The sequence below is a fragment of the Hypomesus nipponensis genome, chromosome 22 (genome assembly GCF_054491055.1).
Source record: "Hypomesus nipponensis isolate SF chromosome 22, ASM5449105v1, whole genome shotgun sequence".
Taxonomy (NCBI): domain Eukaryota; kingdom Metazoa; phylum Chordata; class Actinopteri; order Osmeriformes; family Osmeridae; genus Hypomesus; species Hypomesus nipponensis.
In genome coordinates this window covers 835,316-845,761 of record NC_140382.1, presented here as the reverse complement: position 1 = coordinate 845,761, position 10,446 = coordinate 835,316, and the positions used below count along the sequence as shown (strand labels likewise).

Sequence of the window (10,446 nt, the reverse complement as noted above, 5' to 3'; positions counted from 1 at the left end):
CTTTTTGTGTGGATTCTGACTAACTCTAACTTTATTTCATACTCAGGCATCTGTTATGCACCACATGCTACTTACTGTACCTTGTCTAACCCTAACCCATTTCAAAAGCCAATATGCCATTTAACAGCCACTATATAAGAAAGAACATTCAATTTTGCCATAAGAATGTCAAAGTTAATTTATAGAGCCATGTGTTGAGAATAATTGTGTAGCACTGATCCAAGGTGCAAAGATAAGTCAATGAGTGCTGAAATCAGTATAAATGTCATTGGTGCTTATACTCTGCAAAAAAATAAACACCAAGTACCAAAAACACAGTATAATAGTGAAATAGTGAATACTGCCTACATATCGAAAGTAAGAAATTTGGCCAAATAAGATATTTCTCCTGACTTGAGTCAGCAAGTTGTCCCAGGCAATAGAAGTAAAAACAGGCTATGGTGTAAGAAGTCCACATATAAGAAAATCATTAACTGAACACAATACCAGGTGACTTCATTATTGTATGTGGCAGCAGATGAGCCAATAATATTTGCTATTTACTAGTTTTTTTTTCCACCTCAATAAATTAATACTGCTGAAGGTTGCTGTGCATCAATTCTTACAAAGATGGTGAGTAACTTAATAGGCGTCTTTATTTGGTTTAGGTAAATAGAGTAAACAAGCGTAGCATAATAACAATTTGAATAGTTGCTGCAAGCAGCAATGAGGGGGCCAAGCAGATCTAATGACCCAAAAATCATTTTAGATGTCCTCAGAACAAGGTTCTGAGTACAAATATCAAGTTTGGTATGAATCCATCATTTGCTGAGATACGACCCAACTACCTGTTTGGTGGCTCTGCTACTGATCTAGATGAGCTGAACCGGACTGACGGTATAAAAAAAAATCTAAACCATGTAATCAATTTTGTGAGGTTTGGTCTGAAGATAATCTGTGCCAAATTGTCTTATTGGACATAATTTGTAGGAGGAATAGGCCTAGCGAAAAAAAATGTATCCTTAAAATTCAAAATCGCGGCTGCATCAATTCAGCTGGTATCACAGCAGTGGAGGCTCGTCAGGGGAGAAAGAACGGGATCATCCTCTTCAGTGAAATGTTATAAAAAGACAAATTGGGAAACGTTTAAAAATATATATTTTTAATTAAATACACTATTGAACTGCAGGTCTACGGTAACTCAACAGCACTTTCTGTGATAGAACTATGGTACATCCGGAGGACAGCTAGCCTCCGTCCTCCTCTGGCTGCATTGACTTCAATACAAAACCTAGCGGCTGGGGGGCCGAACCAGCTATCTATACACATACATGGTATTTAATACTACTTCCGGACGAGGGCCTCTCACCAATCAAAGCTTTTGATTGGTGACATCCAGTTCATCCAATCCAGAGAGCATAATTGGGGGGTGAAAGACTCTTTCGCGTCTCTGGGTGTTCTCTTTGTTTTTACGTTTTTTGTTTAACAAAGACTAAGAGAGTGATAGTTGAGCATTAGGTGTTTTGCGTCAAGACTGAGGAAGTATATAAATGTTTAAATAGGTTTTAGAAACGTGTAATTGTTTTCAGTTACTGTATTAAATATGCGTTGCCATCATTGGTAGCAGCTAGTAGCTAGCTAATAGTAGCTAGCAGAGTGTGCAAGAGTAAGCACTTTTCTCCTCCAGAATGACTAACCCTACCGAAAATGCTGTGTATTTTTTTAATGAAGAACCCCTTTAGTAGTGCTCAACTCCGGACCAAACAGAATAATTTAATGTTTGCCTTTATTGAAAGACTGCAATATTATCGTTGAAGAAAGTGTTTTAGTCTGCCTCTTCACTAACAGAAAGACTACGTTTAGTTGAGTTCTGGTTGTATTATCAATCTGCAGATTGGAAAGAGAGTTTAACATACCAAGACATCAAATTACCAATTTCAGTGCACTGGTTCATGCAAAATCTAATGCGAAAACAATTCATTTCGCGACCATGCAGTTCGTCAACGATAAAGTAAGCGAACATTGGCCATAAAGAATTACAATAAGAATTTATTTACAGGCTCAGTGCACATTTATGAACGTGACCGTAAATGTGCCAGGATGAGCCAATATGGCTATTTTTTTTTTGTATACCTTTGACCGAATATTAAAAAGTCACCCTAAAAAACAATAGATTTTTATATATACTTATATAAACACAAAAACGCTAGCCTGGCTGCCAGCCCAACATACCTCCGCCCACAACAAAAAAAAATTTGGGTCTGGAGAACCTCGGTTGGGGAAAAACTACGTCCGAACAGGAGCTGTTCGGACCAATCAAATGGTCAGGGCTGGCTTTATACGATGATGGACAGATGATCAACAGTAACGTAATCAACCACATCATCAAAGAGCGCTTGGGTTGAATTCGTTTTCAACAAACAACATATTACGTTGCTCTGATTGGTTGTAGATCTATCCAATTGAGCGAAGAGGAATTTGTTTTACGAGTTTGGTTGAAACACAACCCATACTGAGCCCAACGGATGTTTCTCAGACTCATATTCTGACCAGAAAATTATGAGTATGACAACGTCAGGCTACAAAAACACATTAGCCTAATTTAAAAAGGTACAACATGATTCCAAGCACAAATCGTTTACCTACATGGACATTTGATTTAATCTCAAATGACTGATGTTAACACATCAAACTATAGGGAGTACAAAACGTCCGACTTAACGGCTCAGTTTTCAATTCCTCCCCCGACTACTAGCGTCAACTTTCGCCGGTCGTTTCACACAGCCGATGTCAAACATACCCTTTTGGTTCATTGATGCTAAACTTGGTATAGGGACTCGGGACTCGTTTGGATTTATACGATTCCGATGCCGTACCAGTACTTTTAAAGCGATTCCAATTCCTAGACCGATTCTTGAAAAAAATGAAAAATAAAAGTAATCAAACAAAGGCTCTTTTATAGTTTTTTTTATAAAAAATAATTTAATTGCAAAAATATATTAACGTTTTAAAGTAGCCTACTTAAATATATAATAAGTAAACCTAAGTCACCTAACACACAACTACAATAATTTTTAAAATAAACATAAGTTACACAATTAACAAGCAGTGTTGTGAATAACACTACTTTTGGCGGTAACTAGTAATGTAACTAATTACTTTTTTCAATTAAATTGCAGTTATATTACTGAAATTTAAATAGGCTTATTACTCGTAACTTTTTTCTTGCATGAATTCCCCAATTTCCTGTTTTTAATCTAACTTAAACAAGTTTACAGCGACGCAGTGTATGAATTAATCAATCCGCATTTTAGACTATCCCACACAATGGCTGACAGTTCGGACCCTGCAAGCTTTTTGTCATGAAATTTTGCTATTATTTTTCCACTGTCCAGATCAAGGATAAAAATATACTTGTTAGTTGTTGTTTGTGTTCAGGTGCGAGAACTTTATCCACTGCGAAGAATAGTAATTATAATCTTCACAAGCACCTAGTAAAACAACACATTTCTACAAAGCTAATCGCAAAAGAACCCAGTGCTAGTTCTGCTGATCAAGCAGTCGGAGCCACTTCATCAAAACAGCCTAGGGTTGATTTTAAACGGTACTCCCAGTCTATAAGCCAGGCAGAACTGAACAGACTGATTGCCAGGTATGTTGTCAAGACATGCAACCTATGTCAACAGTTGTGTCCATTGCCTTCAGGCAACTAACTAGCAACATAAAATGATATAACATTTTACAGTTGTCTTGTCCCACACTGTGCCACTACAACACTAAACTATTATAACCATCTGTGTGCGTTAATTTGATAATAAAAGCAGGGAATTAAAAGCAACGCAAACGTTACTTTCCCTTGTAACTAATTACTTTTCTATGCAGTAACTAGTAAAGTAATGCAGTTACTTCTGAAATAAGTAACTGTAACTAATTATTAATTTTCTGTAACGCTCCCAACACCGTTAACAAGTAACAACAAAATAAATGTTGAGTTGGTATGCTAACTAAACCAGCTTCAAACTTTAGCAGTTCTTTTGCAGAAAAATTACCATATTTGCCTTCTCTGGCAAGATATGACACCTCTTCTGACTTATGGCATGTCCTGCAGAGGAGAAAACTCTCTCAGATGGTGTCGAAGAGGCCTGTACACAAAAATGAGCAGACAAATTGGGGAGGCTGTCCCGGGGTCAGGGAATGATATCCGCAAGCTGTTGAACACGCTGCATCCCTCTGCTTTAAGAATTATTCTGTGTGTCGCTGCATGTTTCAATAAATTTGACGTGCTTCCCCCTTTGCATGTAACCAAACAAACTTTTGTTGCATTTTGCGATGTTGGAATCCTTGGCTGTGAAATAAAGCCACACTTTCGACCATTTCGCTTTAGGCATTTGAAATGCACTAAAAGCTAGCAGAGCAAGTGTAATATGTTTACTAGCGATCACGTGCAGTGAATGGTTAGTGTGCTTTACGTCCGTTTTGGTGAGCCCAGAGGGAAAATATGGCGTTTTGAAAGTAGCCAACAATTACGGTAGCTAGCTAACGGTAGACTACAGAGAAAGTGTGATATTTTTATGTCAGTTTCGGAGCGACAGAGGGAAAATAATACAGTCGACACATTAAGAGGAACCAAAATCTGAGTTCTAATCCATTCCGATTCCTACCGGTTACGTTGGAACTGGTTACATAGTATTGAACTAGATGAAATCATATATCGGAGGAAGGAAGTTTTATGTTAGTTTAAGACCATAGGTCTAAGGAACATTAGAAACGGCTACGGGGTTGCTCTAGGAAGCTGCTCAGGTCCATTACTTTTTTTCTCATTATATGTTACCCCTCTGCGACATAATCAGATAACATAACATCAATTTCCATAGCTATGTGGAGGACACACAACTATATATATCCACTGAACCCAACGATGCAACAGCCATTACTTCCATTACTGATAACTTTCTTAAATTAAATGAAGACAAAACTGAAGTCCTACTAGGTTGCCCCAAATCCAAAACAGAGATGCTAATAAGAATCTAGTTCAGTCAAGACAATCGCGTATTAGATTTAAGCATTTATTGTTACATGACATGGACATGTAGATTTAACTTTGGCGGAGTGGATGATCTAAGGGAAGCACTCCCTGCCTCCTCGATGCAACACATACATACATGACATATGAGGCAGAGAGCAATAGAGATATAATCCCCCGATGGATAGACATACAGACAGCATGGGGGAGAAGGGGACGGTGGAGGGTGGCAGCAGCACTGATCATACAACGACCGGGGTGAGTGTGTGCATATCCGCGCATCTTTTAAGGACGCCTTATCGGACGTGGCCCAATGGATATGCGCTGCTAACATGGGTGTGGTAGTGGGTGGAGTAAAGGAAGGTGGAGTAAGACGCCTTCCGTCCCCGTTACATGAATGACGCGCGCTGCCCGATTGCCCTGCCAGAACTAGCTGCGCTTATTTCAGTCAAGACAATCGCGTATTAGATTTAAGCATTTATTGTTACATGACATGGACATGTAGATTTAACTTTGGCGGAGTGGATGATCTAAGGGAAGCACTCCCTGCCTCCTCGATGCAACACATACATACATGACATATGAGGCAGAGAGCAATAGAGATATAATCCCCCAACACACGCCACCACTCCGCCATGCAGACTATGTGTAGAGCGGAGCGCCGCTGCTCCTGAACCGCAGGAGGACCCCTGAAATCCCACTACGTACGTACTAGTGGCGAAAACAAGCGTTTTCTGGGTGCAGGGGTCATGCTAGCATTAACGATGACTAAGACTATGTGTGCATATCCATCGTGTTACATACCATCTGATGTGCGGTTTACCGAGCCGTCCCATGCGCACATCCCGTCCAGACCATGTGCTGGACGGAAGGTGAACCTGCGACCAGCCAAATACACCGACCATCTCCCCGGTACCCTTCTCATCCGACATCGGGCAGATAGCTACCTCTAGAGAGCTGCCCCTCTTGCGCTCGTCAGCGAACCCATCAGGATGTACACAAAGGCAGCATGTGCGCCGGAACACGAAGATATGTTTATCTAGTGAGAATGACTAGTGTCAGCAGAGCACCTGCTGTTCCCTGGCCGGTATCCAGGGTGTCTCCGCAGATATCTTGACTTGGACGCTGGATTCTGATCGATTGCTACCGAATCAGAGCACGTCTGCGGATCACCAGTGCTGAGCCTAGATCTACGGAGACATTCTACCATGATAGTGATCCGGTAACCTCTCATCCATACAGGGCAGAGTTACAGCTGTCTCTAGAGACCCATTCCTCTAGCGCCCGTCGGCAACCCCAAAGATGTACGCGAGGCGTGCATGAACCATCATCGGTGTCCCTATGTGAGAATGAATAACAAATGTGTCGGCAGAGCACCCGCCGTTCCCTGGAGTCCAGGGTATCTCTAGAGATATCCCGATTCAGACACTATGGATTCTGATTGGTAGCTACCAAATCAGAGCACGTCTGCGGATCACCACGCCCGAACCGAGATCAAAAGAGATATTCTACTGCTATGGGTTAACAAGCCGACCCAGCCACCATCTGTAATGTCGTTCATTTATTAACGCAGTAATTACACATGACCGCAAGCTCCGTTCATACAAAACTCATAGACCTCTGGGCTTCGAGGATGTCCAAGGCGTTGGGGCGTACATAGCGCTCGTACGCCGATGAAGACCAACGCCCCATCATTTTCAGAGTGGCTGTAGGCACTTTGGATGATGCCCAGGTGGCTGCCCCGATCCGGAAGCAGTGTGCTGTGTACAGCTCCGGGGCCAGCCCACAGCGAGCACACAGTACGCGGAGTCGTTGCGCGAACCAGGATCTCGTCATGGCCTTGCCTTCGTCGGTGACGAACAAGGGCTCGGATGGCGTCGCCCATGGGCGACATAGCAGATATCGGGACATGGAGGAGAGTGGACAAAAAACACAATTAGTCCGAGCAATCACGATGGGGGTAACTCTACATGCAACATCCGTCTTAGAATGTTTTAGAACAACTGTAAACATGTCACTGGCCACAGAAACATCAGACAAGGTTAAGTCACGACATGGATCGAAAGTGGCACACCTGGAAGTGAATTCCCCACACCGCAGAAACCCATAGAAGGCCGTGAAAAATACTGCCTCAAGAAGAGTGTCGACGTAGGGCCCGAAGCACCCTAGTCTCAAATTGGACACCAGCGAGTGCAAGAGGGGTAAGGTGATTGGTAAGCGTTTATCTTTTGTCTCCGGACGCTGCTTCCTCAGCCCGTTCATCAGCAGGCGGATACTTGGGTTTCCGAGCAGGCTGCATGCTGAGGGCTCCGAACAACGTACGTTAAATTGAATGCCTGACACCAGTGCTTTAATGGAGGAGGGATGCAGCTTCCGTGATTCGAAGCAATGAACTATGAAGGCACACAAAACAGACATGTTCACAGGCCTAGGGCTCACGCCGAATGCGGCGCAGAAACCAGAAAATTGAGTCCATGCCCTGTCATAGGATTTTAATGTGGATGGGGCGATACCCTTCCTCATGTATTCACCAGCCGATACAACATACATGTGCAGCGCACCCGGGCCTAGTCTAGCACCGTCAGGGGGAAAGGCGGACACGCCAACCCGTCCGGTAACGCGTGAGGGCGCAGCATTCGGAACTCCTGAAAATTGAAACGAGACAGAGCGTCAGCGCTTCTGTTCTCTAGGCCTGGTATGAATGTGGCTCGCAATATGAAATTACCAAGCACGCTTGTCCACGTTAGCCGTCTGACTAAGCGATTAATGAAAGGGACCGAAGACCTCCCTTTGTTGATGATGTACACTGTAGCTTCGTTGTCACAAAACACGGTTATTTTCTTCCTGCACCATAAATGCCCCCACAACAGACAAGCAATCACAATTGGATACAATTCGTGTAGAGCAGTGGAGTAAGTCTCTGGAGCTAGAGAGACTATCTCTGCGGTCCATGCTCCGGAGAACCACTCGTTACCGTGAAACCCCCCGAACCCAACCGAAGGAGCCGCGTCGGTGTAAAAATCGAGAGCGACGGACGACTCCACGGAATCGTGATAGAAAAAACTGATACCGTTCCAATGCTCGCACAGCACGCTCCAGAAACGCAAATCCGATCGGCACCCGTCGTCCAACACCACGCAGTCTTGGAGATGAGGCACGCTTTTAGCCAAGTCCAACAGACGGGACACGAACGCGCGGCCCTGGGGTATGATGCGCATTGCAAAATGTAGATGTCCCAGCAATGAAAGCAGTTCACGTTTAGCCATCAAAGCGGCGCCCGAAGCGGCCTTCAGGACGCTTCGAACGCGCTCCAGTTTTTCCGCGGGTAACGACGCCTGCATGGAAACGCTATCTAGGTTGATACCGAGGAATTCCAAGGAGGTAAACGGGCCTACGGTTTTCTCCGCGGACAGCGGAACACCCAGGTGTCCAAACGTGTCCCTCAACACCGAGATACAGCGAGCGGGTGGAGACGACGGAAAATCCACCACCCAAAAATCGTCCAGCAGGTGCAAAACGAACGGCAGGATGTGGACATTCACCAGGATCCAGCACAGCGCCTCCGACAGCGAGTCAAAAATACGCGGGCTGCTGCGGCAGCCAAATGCCAACCTGACGGAGAAGTACAGCTTGCTGCCCCACCTAACGCCGAATAAATGCCACTGAGAGGGGTGAAGAGGCATAACCTTAAACGCGTCGGTGATGTCGGCTTTCCCTAGCCACGCGCCCCTGCCTGCGGTTTTAATCATGCTGATTGCATTATCGACGCTAGCGTAGTACAGCGAAAACGGCTCCCGGGGAATCAAACTGTTAATGCTGGGCACGACGCCATCGTGAGGGGCAGACAGGTCAATAATGAGGCGTTTCTTGCCAGAATACTTGCGCGTTGCGACGCCTATGGGGCTTACTCGGTACGGGGCGAAAGGGGGCGCGAGAAAAGGTCCGATCATAAACCCTTTAGCCACTTCCTTCTCGAGGAGCGTTTTGACGACCGCCGGCTCTTTGATCGCCGTTTGCAGATTGGGGCACTCATGACTCACGTCAGGCAGATAACAAAGACCAGCAAGAAATCCGTGCACCAAACCATCGAGTAAATAAGACACAAAACAGCGATTGGGATGACTCCCCAACGCAGCAGAAAGTCTCGATACATTGACTGGGGTTGACGGATGTTTAATCATTTCCCCTTCGGAGCAGGGCGGGCCCGACGAGGGCACACAGATCGGGGATGAGCGTCCCCGCAATAACTGCAAGCATGCAGAAACCTACAATTAGTATACCTACAAACACTTTCGTTATACGTGATGCACAGCGAGGTGCTTGCAGCCGAGGAGGGCCGTACCTTCCTTCGACCGGCTTGACCGCCCGAGGTGGAGGCACCGTAGGCCGACCCCTCTGCTTTGATCGGCGGTGCAAATGCAGTCCTCGGGCACAGATTCACCGTGTGGGCCAACGAACCGCACACGGAACAGCACATCGGCACATGCCCGGTGAACACCCTGCTGACCAGATCAAGGTCGAGCACCGACCAATCCACACGAACGTTGAATTTTTGGATGTACAGTGCCGCCTTGGCAGAAAAGCATTTGTGGTACTCGTAGAAGAGGGTTCCGCCATAGCGCATTGCTAAATCGGAAATCAATGCTAGGTAGGTATCGAACTCCACGCGGCGCTCAGGGTAAGCCTCGCAGAGCGTGTCGCGGTATACGCCGAAAGCCACGTAGAACTCGGGCAGAGTCAGGTTTTTGGACATCCTGGGATCACACCCCTTGAGGAGCACGGACACTTCCCCGCACTCGACTACCCGCCTATCCACCGGATCCGCAGAGCATAGCAGTATTTTGACCAGATTGACGTCGGTACCTGCTAGGATTTGGCTCCTCAGATGGGCGGAAATGCCGGCAGCGGGAGACAGGAACGGCGCCCCAGAAGCGGCCGCTGGTAAGGCGGAAGCCAGAGTCCACCTAGGATTTGCTGCATACTCCAAGGCCGCAGGAGTGCTTCCGGACCCGGGAATCTGCGGAGCCAACGCCGTCGCCGACCTGCCCTCCAACGCGACGACACAAGCTCCCATGTCAGCCAGCGACACTTTGATGTCCAACAGGGCCGCCAGCACCGGATCCGAACTGGAGGCGGACGCCGCCGGGGCCGGGGCCGGGCTCCTCCCCTGGACTCGAGCCCTTTTCCCGGATGCCGGTTGGGAAGAGGTGCCCCGTTTCCCCTTGCCTTTCCCTGCCGGAGCACTTGGGGGAGCGGGAGGAGCGATACCGCCGCACTCCATAAAAAAAACGAACAGTTCCTCGTGATTACATCCCCTGGGAGGTGACACACCCCGGTCGTACAGGGAGTCGAGGATGCGATGGACTGGCCAATCAGTGATGGTAGCCGATCTCTGGGCCAGACGCGAGCTGCGTCGAACTTGGCCATTCCCGTTGTCGCCGAGT

The 10,446-nt window shown here is 46.2% G+C and overlaps 1 protein-coding gene across 1 annotated transcript; it reads right to left on the bottom strand.

Annotated features, from left to right (window-relative positions):
- Nucleotides 1-5,031: 5,031 nt before the first annotated feature.
- LOC146235938 (uncharacterized) lies at nucleotides 5,032-9,430 on the bottom strand. Its single transcript, XM_084686295.1, has one exon. The coding sequence runs from the start codon at nucleotides 9,181-9,183 to the stop codon at nucleotides 7,570-7,572; it is 1,614 nt and encodes a 537-aa protein (XP_084542421.1). The 5' UTR covers nucleotides 9,184-9,430; the 3' UTR covers nucleotides 5,032-7,569.
- Between the last annotated feature and the right edge of the window lie 1,016 nt (nucleotides 9,431-10,446).

What these genes read in the sequence shown, in the direction of transcription:
- LOC146235938 (XM_084686295.1), bottom strand. Translation starts at nt 9,183, where the DNA reads ATGATTAAACATCCGTCAACCCCAGTCAATGTATCGAGACTTTCTGCT.